Source organism: Ochlerotatus camptorhynchus, unplaced genomic scaffold, assembly GCF_037179485.1.
Source record: "Ochlerotatus camptorhynchus isolate MF236.1 unplaced genomic scaffold, CSIRO-AGI_Acam_v1.1 ptg000432l, whole genome shotgun sequence".
NCBI classification, from domain to species: domain Eukaryota; kingdom Metazoa; phylum Arthropoda; class Insecta; order Diptera; family Culicidae; genus Ochlerotatus; species Ochlerotatus camptorhynchus.
This window is the reverse complement of record NW_027040918.1, coordinates 4,407,618-4,426,701: the sequence shown is the minus strand read 5'-3', so window position 1 is coordinate 4,426,701 and position 19,084 is coordinate 4,407,618. Positions and strand designations below refer to the sequence as shown.

General features: G+C 40.2%; 1 protein-coding gene across 1 annotated transcript; it reads right to left on the bottom strand.

Annotated features, from left to right (window-relative positions):
- Positions 1-10,077: 10,077 nt before the first annotated feature.
- Positions 10,078-16,885, bottom strand: LOC135711431 (nucleoside hydrolase-like). The gene is made up of 3 exons (XM_065234300.1): positions 16,822-16,885; positions 10,797-11,237; positions 10,078-10,734 (listed from the first exon to the last, which is right to left on the bottom strand). The coding sequence occupies exons 2-3, from the start codon at positions 11,235-11,237 to the stop codon at positions 10,078-10,080; spliced, it is 1,098 nt and encodes a 365-aa protein (XP_065090372.1). The 5' UTR covers positions 16,822-16,885.
- Positions 16,886-19,084: the final 2,199 nt, after the last annotated feature.

Here is a 19,084-nt window from a genome sequence, read left to right as displayed (position 1 = left end):
ACTCATCTAAAGGGGGAGGGAGGTTACGAGTCAGTACGCTACGGCATAAATTGTGAACAGCTCATATCTTGAAAATGTTTCTAATTTCCTAATCTATACAAAAATCTAAGTTCATTTCTTTTATTCATGTTTTCAATCATATGTTAACAATCATTATTTTCTTCTTAGGCTATGCAGTGGTTCAAGCACGATTTTGTGAAGTGGCTGAAATATTCCGGCCTTCAGCTGGAAAACACTCACGTGTCTAAAAAGAACAAAGATGCCGTTAAAAAATAACCGGACTTCCAGCAATACAATCATCACAACCCCATACGACAAAGAGATGTCCCATATTGCAGCGGTGGATGATTCGGTCAAACCGGAAATTATCATGACTTCTTATTTTATAAGGAGAAAAAACAAGAATATCGATCATATCAACCAAGCCATGGGAATAAAACGCACAGCAGACAGCGATGCTTCAACATCAGACGAATCCACTTCATCAACTCCAGTCGGAAAAAGGATTCATAGCGATGCTGCTAGTCAGTTGCTTGAAGCATATAGAAGCGAATGCGAGAGAAAAAACCTAAGAAGCAAGGAAAAAGTAAGTCAGCATAAAAAAAAATGGAAATATTTGACCATCTCAATAATATTCTCGAAGAACTTGCAAAGAAAATTTAAATTGGTTTTGTTACTGTTTCTGTATTTTTTTTTTAAACTAAATCTGGGTTTTAATACAACTGAAAAGAGTATAAGTCAACGTCAATGAAAAAGTTCAATAAAGATTATCCATTCGCTAATCATCAAGGGTTTAAATTTGAGTTTTCATTAATTATTTCAGAATGGTTACACATTAGAAAGCATCAAGTATATAGCACTAAAAAATCTCGCGTAATAATTGAAAAGGCCTTTCAACTTTTGTTAACATACTTTTGTACGCCTTTTACTCGCCAACCGAAGTACTCCCACGCAAACCAACATTCTCGGGAAGGGTAGAGTTTCCCCTACCTGATGGTATTGTTGGTTTGCGTAGGCGTACTTTGGCTTACAATAGTTTGTTCACAAAAAAGGCCCTTTTCAAATGTTAAGCGAGATATCGATAAACATAATTCAACAAGATGTACGAAATATTGATGTAATAGTAAACAGATACAATACCCACCGTTTTTCTTGGCGAACTTTCAACCCGTCTGAACCAGAGTAACTGAATCGCATAAGAAAGTACTAATTCACATCGAACATTTTTGGAAACACTTTTACTGAATTGCTTAAGAAAATGTTTGTACTTAGGTACAAAATTTTTGATTTAGCTCGGAAAAGTTAAGAATATATTCGTCATATACTGAATCACTTGGAAAAGTGTGGAATCACTTCGCAAAGTATTGAATTTCTTATGAAATGTTCGGAATCGCTTTGAAAGTAGCGAATCACTTGAGAAAAATTTGGATGCATTTTTCAAAGAACTGAAAGTAGTACTTCAGAAAACTTTGGAATGATAAAGTTTTGATTCCGTTCGGAAAACTTTGGAATTACTTCGGCATGTACTTAATCACTCGGAAACATTTGAATTCACTTGACAAAGGAATTTGGATTTTGGATCACTTTGGCTACTTTTGAAGCAACTTTAGAAACTACTGAATCACTACGGAGAGTAGTTTATCTCTTTAAAATAACATGTAGGGGAAATGACGGCTTCGGCATGACAGACTATTTTCGGCGACCCAAATTGAAACACTATTTTCACTGGATTTTCTTACGAAAACACTTCGCTGAATGCATGCAAACGATTCTTTATGCTTTCAGCTTCAATTTGGCTGCATTTTTACCACTGAGAAAAAGCAATCTAGCAAGGTTTTCTTGAAATGCAACACACGCACTACAAATTGTAGCTGATTTCGAGTTGCCGATAATAGAACAGCAGATTTACATGCAGTTCAAATGGAACGGTTGCCGAAGAAAAATTGGTTGCCGACAATACTCGCTCTCACTAGAGAAGATTGCAGCTTTGTAAAAGCGTTTCAAAACAGTTTTTGACAATTCTTTCGACTGAAATTGCTATATCAGCTAGCAGCAAAAGATTGTAAACAAACCAATACTGCATATGTGTGCGTTCCTTAGAGAAAAAGGCTATAGAAAGAAGGTCGCTGCTTAGGTTGCCGAGAATACGTAAATTCCCCTATATAGTTATGAAAGTAAGCAATCACTTCTGAATTATTATTTTTTTTAAATTTAGCCTATTTCTAAACTACAACGTGATTTTTTATATCTCTCCAAAAAAGTTGTAGGAGCTATAACTTTTCAGAACGTGCATAAAACTTCGGAACTTTTGGCTGCAGGCAAGGGGTAAGACAACTCAGATATATTCGCAAATATTTTCAAGTGTTTCAAAATATAAACGAAAAAATTGAAGTATGTTCAAAAATTAATGTAAGAGAAAGAGCTTTTTGTCCTGAACATTGTTTCTTCTAAGAATATGTTTGTTTTGAAGTCTATCTCAAGAAAAGATAAATATTTAAAAATATTTTGTTTTATTTAGCCAAGTTGTCCCACCCCCAGGCTGCAGGTTGTTTAAATATTTAAGGGTTATTGGTATAGTTTTTACCATGATTGGCTGAGATTGGTTTCCGTAAAACTGATATGGTCACTTTGAAACATCTGGAACAGATTCCAGCATGGTTATTTTGGAGACAATTCAAACACACTATCGGTTTTTTTCCTACATCTCCTGAACTAATCGCCAGCCGAAACTTGTGCTCGTATCCCAACTTCGTCGAGACAGCATGATTTCTATCAGCAGCAAGAGAAAAATGAACAATCAAATTAATCCTTTTTCGTACAGTGCTTTCGCAAACGAAAAAACCGGCAACAAATGTGTTGGTGAAATTATCATATTTGTCGCAGGTTAATTTTCTTACCTTTCATTGCAGGAGAAACAAAAAGTTGTCACTGATTGATTTTTTTTTACCCCAGTCGCGATACATTAAAAACAAGATTGGTTTGACAGATCTGTTTCAATGTATTGGTGAACCCAACTGCGAAACTGTAAAATATTTCAGTGCGAACCTGTCGGTTTTGGAGTTGAAACTCGTGTGGAACTAGTTTCAACCCAAGCGAATAAAAAAACGTTTTGACAGCAGTTAGGTTGAAACTGGTGCAAAACTAGTTCCAACCTGAGAATAAACAAATTCGCTATTAGTCCACTGATACCGGCGCTCATTTCTGGAAAAAAATATAATTTATTCATTGCTTGCAAAAAGAATAGATGAATCAGGGCTCATGTATCAGAATAAATCAAAATATAAAACTCACTAGTGTGAAAACAAACAACAAATTGAAAAAAATTACTCGGAGTCGTGTGTATGCGAAAATCGTGAAGTTCACTTTCTCTAATGAAAGTGATCCATAGAAAATCAAGCTTGCGCACTTAAAAATATAGGCACGATTCATTTATGAGACATATATTGTTCATGTTTTGGACACTATTTTTTTGACGTAGGACTACGTCTTTGATTTCTATATGGGGGTACACTTTGTGAAAACCGAAAATGGAACATGTAACAAATTAAGAAAGATTTTGAACGTTAATAACTCAGATGCCCCTGGTCCACTTTCAATAATTTTATCACCAATCGATCAGAAATATGGCTACGCATCGATAACAATGCTTCCGAATGTTGATTTTCAACAAGAAACTATTGAAAAACTGGTAAATGACTGGTAATTGTCCAAAAGCGTCGAATTAACTAACAAATCCACCAATTACCTACATGCATATGCTGCTTCCCCAGCACAGTCGTCAGAGAGTAGTAAGTAGACGAAACAAGTCGAAGTGGCATTCGTCTCCGATCCTCGGGCGCGTGCGAATAGGGAGGATGGAATTGCGTAATATTTTGCACACTCATCGCCATATTCAGAACCAAACGCAAATTCTTCAAGATAACCACCATCCGTCGTCTGGCTCGCCATGGCGGTGTCTGACGTATCTCTGGTCTGATTTAAGAGGTGTGCTGAAAGTGTTCCTGAAAAATGGGATCCGTGATGCTGTCACCTACACTAAACACGCCAAGCGTAAGCGGCCATGGATGTCATCTACGTTTTGAAGACGCACTCTGTTTGGTTTCGGAGGTTAAATCATCATCAACTTTGGCAGCAAAACGGCTCTTTTCAGGGCCATCAAGCTTATTACAGTAAAGAGTAGGAATAGAATTCATCTGCCAGTTTGTCCATATTCAGAACCAACGACCACACAAAATGCTCATGTAATCAAAGTGGACGCAGTGGTACAAATTATTTTGATCAACCTTGATCAACTTTGAATCGCCACGGCCGGATATTTTCGATGGAAGAAGCAACAATCTAGCATCTAATTCGACGAAGACGGCAGGAAACATTTGTGAAGGCGAGTTATTTACGAAAGAGAGTGTCGATGAAGAGAATCGATCAATGTAGATAGGATCTATTGAAAAGTGACGTGAGATTTGTTTTCCGTACTGAGCTCCAATGCTACCGACGCAAGGGAGGCAGCTCCCACACCTGGACCCAACATATCGACCCATCAACTCAACCGGGGACCAACGGCTTTACTTCCCGAAGGAAGGCGGTATCAGAGATGTTATGCCTTAGAACATGCCGGTGGCGCCGACTGAGATTGGACCCAGGCCTGCTGTGGTGACAGGTAATCACGGTAACCACCGGCGCCGATATCTTTCAAGGTGATATCACGGGGAATGAGAACGACCCAAATTTGAGTTTAGTTATCTCAGATATAAGAAATAAAGTGCAGGAACTCAGCGATGAGTTAATTTGCCTCATGTTTCCCAGGTTTTTCCAGGATTTTCCAGGGAAAAATTCCCGAATTTGAGAAAAGTAAAGATTGGATTCACTCAGTCTATTGGTACTACTCCGAGACTGAATAAAGTTTTCGTCAATTTCCTCATTTTCTGGCAGATTTTTTATGAAACCATGAGACAAATTTACTCATCGCTGAGTTCCTGCACTTTTGGCAATTATGAGTGAACTAAACTCAAATTTTGGGTCGTTCTCATTCGCCGTGTATGCAAAAGGAAAAAAGCCAGTGTCGCTACTTGATAGCAAACTACTCATAATGGGAGGAGTCTTTGTAGCTTTTATACCACTTGGTTGCACATCATTCTGCTTTAACCTGAAAAGATATAAAAGAGCGCTGCTGTGTGAAATTAGCTCATTTTCGCTTCGGATGGCGTGGTGAACAGCAATGCGCCAAGCGTCATCGCAAAGTTCTTCGAGATAACCGCCATCGGTCGTCTGGCTCGCCGTGGTGGTGTCAAACGTATCTCCGATCTGATCTACGAGGTGTACTGAAGGTTTTCCTGGAAAATGAGGTCCGTGATGCTGTCACCTACACTAAACACGCGTAAGTGGCCATGGATGTCCTTTTCAATAAAACTGCCCTTTTCAGGGCCATCAAGCTTACATCAGTAAAGAGTTGGAATAGAATTTATCTGAGCTTGTTTGTCCAGAATCACAACCCCCAACGACTACTCAAAATGCTCTCCAGAGTTGTAATCTTGTAACCAAATTTGGAATCAGGGGTGCAGTGCAAGTGATTTTGATTGATTCTCTTAATCTTAAATTTCTATTTGAAAAAGATTACTACAAATTTGGTACGCCTGCAATTCAAAAACGGAAAGAGTTGAGATAATAGATAATTGATCAATTAAAAGAACGAAATACTCTTCACATTTGTTCTGTCCACTAGCGGTCCTACGTCAAGCTTCCGTTCGTGCCCCTAGGCACAGACCCTTCTACTTTTTTATTTGATCTATTAACCTTGGAAAATTTCCCCCTTACTGCGTAGCTAGTCTGGTTTACTGTTCTGCCCGTTTTTTTTCGTCAGAAGAGTGGAGCCATGGGCGAGCATCTAGAATAAGCATCTAAAAGGAGCTTCTAAAAAATATTCCCTAGGATGCTTCTTAACGCTCCGAACACGATACAACCGGTGAAATGAGTAACGAAAAATTGGGAATGTTTGCAAAATCATTTCTCAGCAATTTATCAATAGATTTTAAACCTATTCATACCGAATAAATTTTTAAAATCTTTAGTTTGAAGTGACGCCCATAGATTTGAAATTCGTCAATAAATAGCTGAGCTATGATTTTTCAAACATTACAAGTTTGCCGTTACACAGTGGACCAGAGGCATCATGTTCAGAGTGTTAAAAAGGTTATTATAGACGCTTTTTTTTTAAGCTTTTGTAAAATATTTCTTTAATTTCAATCACTTTTATTCTTATCAAACCCACTCTACAACAATCATCAGCTTCACTGATGATTGCGAGAGGGAACTCACTCTCAAGGGCCACCCACATTAGATTTTTTTTTTTCCTTTGGTTTGTTTTTTTCCGTCGATCTTGTGGGTCAACAAACATTCCAAAAGCTTGCATTTTTCTTTTTTCTGCTTTTTTTTCAAAAAGTGGCCACAAACATTTTTAAATATTCGGGTTTTTAACACTTTTTTTTAATAATTTTTACATAATATAACTAAAAAAACACGTTGTTTTTTAGAAAGACTTTTTTTTTATTCTCAGACGTCATTTCAATCAGAAATACCGGTCCCTATCCACAATTATTTGAAAAATTTCAAGGACGGTATTTTGCCAAATTTTAGCAAAATGGCATTGTGCCAATGAGAATCATTGCCCATAACAAACAATTACGCAAAGTTTCATGCAAATCGGAGAGGGTCGATTTTAAAATTTAAATGTTTTTTTTTTCCGTTTTTGCCTTGAACTGCTCCATATGTAAAACTAAATTACTGGTGTTACGTGACAAATCGGTTTGATATTCAATGTTTAATTTGCTTGGATGGAGTTAGGCACTGATTGAAATAAGGATGCACCACGGTATGCACATTTGCACTACGTAGATATGGAATTTATATAGGGTTACGGTATGTAATGTGGGTCTAGTCCTTTCATTCGGCCTATCACGCAAATAAATAATTAATTAAGGAATATTACACAAAAAATAAGGAAAATATTGATCACTGATGGTTGATAAATGTGTACCACACACAAATCAATTTATATCACAACATTTCAATACATTTTCAGCTCTCGTAAGTAATAAAACTGGTTGAGAATATCACAATGTTCGGAGTTTTTAGCCGCCATGACTTATAAGGTTAAGATGGGAAGGTTGACTGACGATCATCAAATGGCCTGATTATGGCATTTATTGATTGGAATTACCTGATAATACACACTAGACGTAAAACTTACAGTTGCTGTTTGAATATTTTATGTTTATTTTAATTGTTTAACAACGTTTTCACAAGTAAAACATGGACCCAACTTTAGGGACACATTTCTTTTCTATGTTCCTAACTATGGCCCATGAAATTCATTTGACAGCATATAGCAATAAGAGTAACGTCAACAATGTTGTTTTGCATTTGGATGATAAGGAACGAACAGGAAGGGAGATTTTTTCTGCCAAACCTGTATAATGAACATCACAATGTTCTGATTTAGATATTCTGCGGTCAAAAGACGATAAGCGAAATTTTTAATTTTTAATTTTTAAATTGAGTGATTTAATGTAGTTTTCGTAAAATTTTCTCTAAGAAATGTTTTGAGGAATGAAGAGCATTAAGTTAACAGTGATAGTGATAAAAAAAAATACATCAGAAAACGTTACCAAGAGCGTTTTTTTGAGGATCAAACAAGATAGGACGAAGTTGCATCCATAAATAGACCCAATTTGGGGACAATAGACCCATATTACATACATTTCCCTCGTGAGTTATTGTCTTAAAAAAAGTAAGTTTTTCAACTTTTCGTGGTTTCTGATAGCAAACGACATGATAAGCATATCTAAGCATACCATTTAGCAGTAGAATATCGTTTGCAGGTAAATTCATTGATGAGTTATGATTAAAAACGTAATCGATGGCTGCATATTAGACCGAGGTTAGGGACGTATACCCTACATATGTTTGTACCTACAACGTTTTACTGTTCATTACTCAGCTACGGGAACAGCTTTGTTGAAGGGGGCTGTTCATAAACTACTTAGAAAAGATTAGGGGGTTGACAATTATCCACGGCCCATACAAATTTTAGGAAAATTTGTATGGACAATTGTCTACGCAGGGGGGGGGGGGTCAAGAATCCAAAAAAAATATCTACATAGTATATGAACAGCCCCAAGCCAGCTTTTTTCAAGATGGTTAGGATTTACAGATGAGAGAAAATTCCGAAATGATGTTAACAGAGCATTCGGAAGGTCTGTACCTCCAGAGGAACTTTATCATGAACGAATATGTTATAGGTGATCATGGCTTACAAGTACCGAATAAAATCCCATGCACACTGCTCAGTTTTTTGTTATGATTAATTTTGAAATAACACGGGTTTATCACACGGTTTTGTGACACACACGTTTTTTTTTACACGGTTTTTTGAAACAACGGGGTTTTTTTTACACGGTACGTATCCCCTGTTTAAAAAAACAGACTTGAGGGTATTTTTCCCCCTTATAAACAGCTTCCCAAAATTATTAAACTACTAAAAAAATATTTCCTGCTAAAACAAATGCAATTCTGACTCTAGCTCTAAAATCCAGCTAAAAAATTTCACATCTCTCGATTACGCTTCCAAATCAATCCCAAGGAAACAACTTTCGAAAAGCATCAACATTTCAAGTGGGGCATCCTAAATTCACCCTGCCACAACGTCTTCTATAGGTATCCAATCTGAAACAATGTGGAGAAGAATGTGGTCAAGGATCGATGGGTCCCATCCCTTCCCCTTATGTCGGACCGAATTCCATTCAAACCAGATTACTCCCGGCTCACTTGAGGCAGCAGCATTCAACCGAATCAGATTTATTCATACCGAATTTCAACGCATCTACTTCTTCGAACACGCTCTTATGTAAATTTCCCCTATCAGAAGACGGAGCATTCCTACAATTGCGAAGAAGGATGCCAGAATTGGATACAACCTTTCTTCGGATGTTGATCCTCTCATCAAATACAAATACTTTCTTTCCATTCATTGTTAGCAAACTGACAAAAGGACAGTTTGTATTGAATTTTGGGGCTACCTTCTTGAAGGCTATCAAACCTAGTCAAGAGCACCCTTGTCAGCCGCAGGGATCGAAAGAATGGCCACGTGTGACGGTTGATGGTCATTTCCATGCGATAGTCAATCGAAAGTTGAGCCTTTCAAGTCGTAGTGAATTTCCAACCACAACAACTGCGATTGGCATTCCGCTTTTCTCTTAAACACATTCCCCCCAAACGCTCGAACGGCGGAAATTCGGAAAAGAGCCATTACTTCCGCTCTTACTTAATTTCCACCATATTGATGGCAAGCCATAAAATTAATGTGCAATTTATGCGAAAAACGATGCGTGAAGAACGAGGCTTTTACCCTCCATCGCCTCGCATATCGGCGGCACAACCGCGGCGTCGTCATCGCAGTCGTTAGCAGCAGCCTCATCGTCGTCAATATCGCTTTAATCATTTTCTTTCTATTAAGCAATAATTTCGCGTTTTTTCACCGTCGTCGTCGTCGGCGTCATCGTCGTCGTCACACGATAAGGATTTTCTCCTTTCATATTTTTTTTCCACTCCTCGTTCCTTATCGCATCGCCAATAGGTCGTCGTCGGTTGGAGAGCAAGTGATGTGTATATCATAAATAGACTGTTCACTTTTCTTCGTTAATTCCGGTGGAGAAGAGTGGTGCGGAGAAGGACGGTTTCGGATGCGGGAAAATCACTTAAGCGAAATCGCTTTTTTCCGTTTCCCTATTGCTTTTTCTTTTTACTGTTAGAAATTGGCGTGGAGATGAAAGAGCATTGCTGCCAAGAAAAAAACTCGAACATTTTTCAACAGATAAATTATGCATGCTAAATTACCATATATAATAGATAAATAATGCATTCAATATTTATTCCGTAATATCAATTACTTCCTCCGCTTTGTGATTGCCGGCTTGAAAATTCGAGAACGATGGAAAGTATTCCATTCGGTTCAGTTCAAAAGGATGCAGGAAGTTAATCACGCAATAATGAGGACATGATTAATATCAAACCATGAGATCATCATCAAATCCCTTTGAATTTCAAACCAGCCATCAACCTGTCCCGGTACGGCCGGACGTCTACACCATTCTCGTCGGCTCCTCTGTTCAAATCCACCACCATCTGCTTTAACGTGTCTTCGTCAACTCCGTCGATGATATTCACATTGAACTGATCTTCATCATGCTCGTGATACAAAATTCCCAGCATACCACGGGTGATCTTCCCGTTCAGTTCCACATCCGCCCTGTATTGAACTGACTTCCTTATCAAGCCGTGATCCAACACAACAGCCGCCAGGTACATGTCACACGGAGTCCAGCCGGTGATATTGGCATAAACCACCGCCTCCACTGCATTCAGCATCGCGATCGCTTCGTTCCTAGGCTCCCGAAACGATTCCATCCGCCACTGGGTCGGAAACACGCGCTCCAAATCAAGAATCGTTTCCCACGGAAAGATGTTCAACACCACCGGGGCGTTATTCACTACGATATTGGCAGCTTCGGGATCGTCATAAAAGTTAAACTCCGCCGTGAAATCCGTATTACCGACTCCGTACCGATTACCGCCCAGGATGAAAATATCCGCAATGTTACCTTTCACTTCCGGAAACAATTTGAACAGTAAGGCCAAATTCGTCAGCGGACCCGTACAAAGTATCGTGATTTGTTGCGGATACTGAAATCATCAAAGTACTATCAGTCATCTTTTCCATGTAACAATTTCATTTTAAAACTCACCTTCTGTAGCAGTTCATGCATCTGCATCACGGCGTGATCCTCGGGAATCGCTGCCAAACTGGGAGTGCTGTTGAACCGGACATCTCCGAAACCGTTCATTCCCCAAAAGTACCCGGAACCATCCCGATCAGGGGCTGGAGTTATCAACCGTTCGCTCGCTCCCCTGTACATGGGTACGTCGCTTCGATCCAGTGCTGCCAGCGTGCGGGCAACATTCATAGCTACATTGTCGATATCCGTGTTGCCATGCGTGCAGGTGATGGCTTGCACGCAAACGTTGTACTCCCCTTCGTTCATGAGTAGCATCAGTAAGGCCCAGGCGTCATCTCCACCAGCGTCCTGATCGATAAGGATCCGACGAACGTTTGCATCGGCGTTCGGAGGGCACGCAGCGGAGATCACCGTTACCAGGGAGAATAACGGTAGAATGCGGTTTATCATCTTGAGGGAATAGAAGAGGCATCAAATGACGAATAGGACAAACTCCACCTTCTCCGATTTGCATGAAACTTAGCATATTTGTTAAATTGCGGCCATTTTGGATTCACCACAATCATAACCATTGCGAAATGTACTAACCAATCAGCAGTTGCAAGAGTTGGGAAAGGTTCCCGATTTCTTAAGAGATATTCAAGTATTTGAAGACAGAGCCTAAGAATAAATAGCTTGGCTCACAGATGTAGAAGTATTATTTCAGCTATATCGTGAGAAGGGTGCGACACTGGAGCAAATTTTCCTAATTGGGAAACCCGTGGCGAAGCGTCGACTGTCAACTACGCCACAATATGGGTATTTCCGAAATGGGGACGACGTGTAGAGGTCGAAAGTCGATGATCGACACCATTTTGGAATCCAATCCATTCGGTTTTAAAAATTATGTCAAATAAACTTCAATATGGCTATTTTCCGAATGATAACTACATGTTGATATCAACAATGGATGTCTGCCGCCATCTTGGAATCCAAGATTTTTTAAAAAACTTTCAAATACGCTACAATATGGGTACTTCCAAAACAGGGACGACGTGTAGAAGTCGAAAGTTGATGTTGGACACCATTTTGGAATTCAAATGGGGACCATCGGTTTTAAAATTCTGTCAAATACCCAACAATATGGGTATTTATGGAGCAAAAACAACTTGCCTATGTCAAAATTTGATGTCCAATGCCATTTTGAAATCCAAGCTGGCGGCCATCTATTTTAGAAATACTGTCAAATACCCTACAATATGAGTATTTTCGAAACGAGAACGATGTGTAGATGTCAAAATTCGATGGCATTTTGAAACCCAAGATGGCGGACATCGGTTTTCTATAAAAAAAAAAATACCCTTCAATATGGATACTTCCAAAACGAGGACGACGTGTAGAGGTCGAAAGTTGATGTTGGATACCATTTTCTAATTCAAGATCGGTTTTAAAATTCTATCAAATACCCAACAATATGGGTATTTATGGAGCGAAAACGACTTGCAGATGTCAAAATTCGATGTCCACTGCCATTTTGGAATCCAAGATGGCGGCCATCTGTTCTAGAAATACTGTCAAATACCCTATAATATGGGTATTTTCGAAACGAGAACGATGTGTAGATGTCAAAATTTGATGTCCACCGGAATTTTTAAATGCAAGATGGCGGACATCAGTTTTCTTTAAAAAAAAAATGTCAATACCCTTCAATATGGGGGTTTCTGGATCGAGGACGTCCTGAAGAGGTCGTAAATTGATTATGGAGGCCATTTTGAAACCCAATATAGCGGCCATCGGTTCTAAAAACACTGTCAAATACCCTATAATATGGGTATTTTCGGAATGAGGATGACATGTAGAACAGTGGATGTCCTCTGCCATCTTGGAATCCAATATGGAGGCCATTGGTTTTTGAATAATAAAAAACTTTCATATACGCTACAATATGGGTATTTCCGAAGCCGGGACGACGTGTAGAGGTCGAAAGTCGATGATGGACACCATTTTGGAATCCAACATGGCGTCCAACGGTTTTAAAAAGTCTGCCAACAATATGGGTATTTTTGTAACGAGCTACACGTCGTCATAAATCGATGTCCGCTGTCATTTTGGAATCCAAGATAGTGGTCATATGTTTTAGAGATACTGTCCAATACCCTATAATATGGGTATTTTCCGAACAGGTAGAGGTCTAAAATCGATGTTGGACGTCATGTTTGAATCAAATCTGGTAACTGTTGGTTTTTAAAAATTCTTTCAAATACCATACAATATGGATACCTCCGGAAAAAGGATGACGTGTACCTGTCAAAATTCGATGCCCACCGCCATTTTCAATTAAAAAATGGCGGTGGGCATTCTAAAAAACTGTCAAATACCCTACAATATGGGTATTTCCGGAACGCAGACGAATTGTAGAGGTCAAACATCGATGTTGGATGCCATTTTGAAATCCAAGATGGCGGCAGTCAGCTTTAGAAAAACTGTAAAATACCCAACAACTCCCTTAGCTCAGTCGGTAAAGGCGCAGCTACAAAGCAAGACCATGCGGGAGGTGGCTGGGTTCAATTCTCGGTCCGGTCTAGGAATTTTTCGGGTTGGAAAATTTCTCGACTTCCCTGGGCATAGAAGTATGATTGGACTTGCCACACAATTATACCAATGCAAAAATGGTACAGGCTTCGAAAGCTCTCAATTAATAACTGTGGAAGTGCATCTAGAACACTAAGTTGAGAGCACGCAATAAGCTAATATGCGATATGCAATAAGCTTGAAATGCGAAGAAGAAGAAGAAGGGTAATTTTGGAACGAGGACGACGTGTAGATGTCGAAACTCGTTGGTCACCGCTGTTTTGGAATCCAAGATGACGGACTTGTCATTATGAGTAAATATTTAATAAATTGGTCAAGGCGACGATGGATCGAGTGATGTGCGTTGTTCGAATTTCGGGGACATTCGCGAGTCCTTTTGAATCTCGAAGGGGGTTACGGCAAGGTGATGGACTTTCGTGTCTGCTGTTCAACATCGCGTTAGAAGGTGTGATCAGAAGAGCTGAGATAGACACGAGTGGCCCGATCTTCAGGAAGTCCATCTAGCTTCGTGGCTTCACCGATGACATTGACATCATGGAACGGAACTTTGAGACGATGGCGGAAACGAACATCAGACTGAAGGTTGAAGCTAGGCGGATTGGACTTGCCATCAACGCATCAAAAACAAAATACATGAAAAGAAGAGGTTCTAGAGAAGACAATGTTAGCCTCCCACCCATAGTTCAGATTGACGGTTACGAAATTGAGGTGGTCGATGAGTTCGTGTATTTGGGCTCACTGGTGACCGCCGAAAATGATACCAGCAGAGAAATTCAAAGACGCATTTTGGCAGAGAATCGTGCCTACTTTGGACTCCGGATGACGCTCCGGTCGAATAAAATTCGCCACCGCACGAAGTTGACTGTCTACAAGACGCTCATTAGACCGGTGTTCCTCTACGGCCACGAGACCTGGACTATGCTCGTGAAGGACCAACGCGCCCTGTTTTCAAACGGAAGGTGTTGCGTACCATCTACGGTGAAGTGCAGATGGATGACGAAACTTTGACGAATTGCACCAGTTGCTGGAAGAACCATCCATCGTCCACATTGCAAAAGTTGGGCGAAAAGGTGGATCGACCAAGTAGAAGGTGACCTGCGGACCCTTCGCAGACTCCTAGGTTGCCGAAGTGTGGCCATGAATCGAGTAGAGTGAAAACGACTTCTTCGGACAGCAGAGGACAACAAGGCATTAGCCTGATTGGTGAGGTAAGTAATATCCAGTCAATGTGATGAAGAACTTTGATCTTTCAACGTGGCAACCTGAGGTCTTGAACAAATATCTAGACCTCCCAGAAGTCATCAGGTTATTTGTTCAAGAATTAAGCTATGGCAGATTATGCACATTTCCCAACTATTCTCTCAAATACTAGGTTGCTCAGAAACTATTCCAAAGATCCCCAGGTGGCCATAGATCTCAAAAAATTCATCAAAATATTTGATCAAGACATCTGGTTGATCATTGTGAAGATTTACAACTGCACATCAATTCAAATCACATATCCCAGCTGTCCTTTCAAATACCAAATTGCTCAGAAATTATTTCAAAGACTGCCAAGTGATAAGAGATTTCCAAAAAGTTCTCAGCATATTTGTTCAAGGCAAGATCTTAATCTGCCCAACATTTCATATCACATCTCTCAGATAGTCTCTTCTATTGGAAGGTTGATCAGAAATTATTACAATGACCTCCAGGTGATGGCTAGTTTTTTGTATATTGAATCAAATGAGAAAATCGACCACAGCCCCTATTAGTGAAAATCCCATACGCCAGTGGGTATCCTTATTCGCCGTTCCTTTTTCAAGGCTCCCTCCCGTAACCCTGGCCACAAGGACTACTGACTGTATATATGACATGCGTTGTTATTGTTTACGTTAAGTATAGTTTGTTTTGTAGAGCCATTTTTGTTATGGAAATTAAGTGTCCGTGGCTTAATGTTAAGAGAAGAAAATTGGTATGTAATTAGTCCATAAGTGTTCGTTCTACCTCCGAGCAGGCAGGATACCTCTCGGAAGCAATAAACAGAATTAAAGTGGTGAAATTGCGATTGTTCTATTCGTGCTCTTGACAGTACGTAGAGACAGACATCCTGGTCAAAACACCCTTATATCCAGAATGCCGGAGTGACCAGAATTTTAGTTTGAAAGACGACTCAGAATCGTTCCTCATCTTGACATCGAGAAATCTGGAACGTTACATAATATGTTTAAAAGTAGTTTCTTGTCTTCAACATCTTAGTTAAATTCACTAATCCTGGTGGCAATGTTACCCTTTCTAACCTCGAGTAAACCGCGAGTAATCGGTCCACCTCTACTAGACGTAGTATTACGTTATTCTTATTAAACTACAAACAACTAAAAATTGGCTCCGTAAAGCTACCGCAATTGGGTTTTCAAAATAAACGAATTTGATTTAAAAAAAAATCCTTTGCAATCCGAGATTCAGGCACTCAGTAAAATACTGCCGAACAAACAATCATCAATTTCGATACAATGACCAGTTTCCCCCACCCGAACGCACATCTCAATCATGGCCCATTTCAGCTTCCCGATGAAACAAATTGGACCTAATAAGCTATAAAAATATCGTAAAATTATTCAAAACAGCAATTTATGAGCTAGACAAATATCAATTTCCCCCTGATTTCAGTTCAACCGAAGAAACGAAACGAAAATCACCATCTCACTCTCAATTGGTCCTCTGGAGAGAAACCTCCGAGGAAGCAAAAAAAAAACGTTAGAAAAAGGAAACAAATTGAATTGATTTGATCTTTCGCATCCACTTCTCGGTTCTTGGTCCACGCACTGCGTCCAACCGTGAATAATTCCTTCTTTGGCTCCTTTCTGGCCATCCGTCGGCAATCTTACAATTCAGATTTCCTCTTGAGGCAGCGATTGATGGTGGTGGCGTAGCTCATTGTAAATGCACCCCTCCGAGGGTGGAACGAAAAAATCTGGACTGCGACCCGGCCGATGTGTCGTATTTTTTGAGGTCGTGTGCCGCTTTGATTTGGGCGACCTATGCGCGCCGACTACGGTATGGTTATTTATTCGAAATCATAAATAATAACCTTAAGTGGATGGATGAGTTGACTCCGGACGGAAGCGGAAAAGATAAAAGTCAAACCGTTCTTCGCATAGGAAGAGGCTTCTGGCAGTTCGGGGCGGCATGGAAATTCATGCTTATTGGATCAGAGGGAATTTGCTCAATTGATGCCATATTTTCTTCCGGAAGGGATTGAGGATTTCTCCTGGATCTTCGCTCAAGCACTGTTGTAGTTGTAGTTGTTGTGTTTCCATGAGACAATCAGCCACTTACTGCAAGTTCGCCAATCATTCATTTATGAATTGGGCAAGTCTGAATCAATTAGCAACACTATCAAAGTTCACACAACCGCTCGCGTTCAACCGCATTGATCGTACCCCGGTCGCAATTAACGCAATTCGGAATGGCATTTACTCACCTGGTTCTTCGCGCCGGCAGCAAGCTGCTAATCAGTTCCGTGTGCTGTTGTGTGCAGATTCGCAGTCTGGCAACGTATGAGCTTCAGAGCGCTGGAGTCGGGAGGTGTTATATTGACGGATTGCGAAAAACCAACTCATATAAACTACAACCAACTTTGCGTGATTCGATAAGCCGGTGACACAAAGGCATTTGCAATTTATGGTATGCTCTGTAAGTTAAGAGTGAGGGAAGTCGGAGTCAACTAAGCAAGCCCATTTAATGTCTGCTTAAGGTGCAAATGAGCACTGAATTTGATTTAGATCTACGCATATAATCGGTTGGCGATACCCCTTATTCGATTGAACCCTGATGCATTCTTGCCTTTACTTACCGGAATGCCGTTTGAAGGCTTTTTCAGTTTTTTTTTACGATTGATGATACAAACGACTTCGGTGAATCAACCGGCATAGGTTGTTGCAAGTTCGGACAATAAGACATGATTTAAGTTTTTCAATTAATGCGTCCGGATTTGTCAAACGTCGCCATTCGCCGTAAAACACCACACGCATGTGGGATATAAGCGTCGTTGCCATCGTAATAATTGTATCCTCAGTAATAACAAATATACTGTATTAGTAATATAGGTAGTTCACTCTTTTTTTTCACTTTTTTTTTTCGGAGACACTCACACCTTTGAGTCAGGAAAGGACACTAAAGTGTTTTATAGACATTACGCGGGATGCTTCAAAGCTACTCAAAACTTGTTGAGAGCAACTCAAAACTTGTTTAAACAATTATTTTCGTGTTCCTACACTGAAGCAAATAGACTTAAGAATTTCATATGGCTCGACTACTGAACGACTTTCGTCTAACCTGAGGTAGCTCTTATATGAATTTAGCTATTTTATTTTCCGAAACGTTGACAGACGAGTGTTCCAGTGTCTATGGTTCGGTTACAGTCTGCTCCAATTTATTATTTTTTTGTCAACATTATTTTTCATAAGGCAAATTTCTTCTGATTAAAATTCATAACACGCAGAGAAATGAATTGCACGGTCAACAAAATATTGGGTCAAAATCAACAATCTGAGGGCTAACAAACATTTTTTTTTTATTTCAACCCGGTATGTTTATTGATTCTACAATCGTGATAGTTGTTGGTGTAACAACGGTCATGCCACCTTTCACTACACACCTTGATGCAAAGAGTTATCCTGTAGTGACAGTGATAGCGAAAGAGACGGTAGCAGAGCGAGAGCGCAGCATCAGCCTTCTGCTGTGTGCGCCATTTTATACCATTCGCAAAAGTAAACTCGATGTGTGTACATCTCGTGTAAATAAAGTTTATATCATCAAATATTAAAAAACTCGGCCTTTCATTCCGCTGGAACTTCAGTCCAAGAGGTTATGGGCCCAGTTATCGTTGGAAGTGCTTGAGTTTTGTTGTTCGCGGAACGGTAGTGGAATTTTTCACCGGTGTTGTGAGTCGTACGAATCGGATCGAAACTTTGCAAGTGACCGGGTTTTGCTTGTGGAAAACAAGATGGCGGACATGAAAGTGACGATCGAGAAGTTGAACGACGGTAATTACGCGGTATGGAAATTCAAGATGAGTTTGCTGCTAACGAAGGAGAAGCTGCTGAGAGTGGTGACCGATCCGAAGCCAGCGGCTGCTGATGCGACCTGGAGCTCGAACTATGAGAAGGCGCAAGCGGTTATCGGCTTGGCATTGGTAGACACGCAGCTGATCCACGTTATGCAGAAGCAAACGGCGGAGATGTGGGATACGTTGAAGGACTACCACGAGCGCGCATCTCTGTCCAGCATAATCCACGTAGTGCGTAAGTTAATTACCATCCAAATGACGGAAACCGGTGATATGGCGGAACATTTGAAGGAGATGGCGGCTCTCCGGCTTCGGTTGGTGGCACTGGGGGAAGAAGTCAAGGACAACTGGTTCGTTGCGTTGATGTTGTCCAGTCTTCCCAGATCGTACGACGGTTTGATCGTGGCACTTGAAAGTCGACCAGATGCAGACCTCACAGTGGACTTTGTGAAAGGTAAACTGCTGGACGAAGGTCGACGTCGTGCTGAAAGTGAGAGTGATAGTACGTGTGAAAAGGCACTGGTCATGAACACAGCTAAACCGAAGTATGCAAGTAAGCACTACGTGAAGAAAGAAGTGTTGTGTCATTACTGCAAGAAGGAAGGACATTTTCGGCGGGATTGCCGGAAATTAGCGCAGGACAAGCGGGAAAAAGAGAAGACGGATGGTCAGAAGG

Bases quoted from the DNA above. Each gene is read 5' to 3' on its own strand.
- LOC135711431 (XM_065234300.1), bottom strand. From the start codon at position 11,237: ATGATAAACCGCATTCTACCGTTATTCTCCCTGGTAACGGTGATCTCC. The intron at 10,735-10,796 runs GTGAGTTTTAAA...TGATGATTTCAG, and splicing joins TGCATGAACTGCTACAGAAG to TATCCGCAACAAATCACGAT.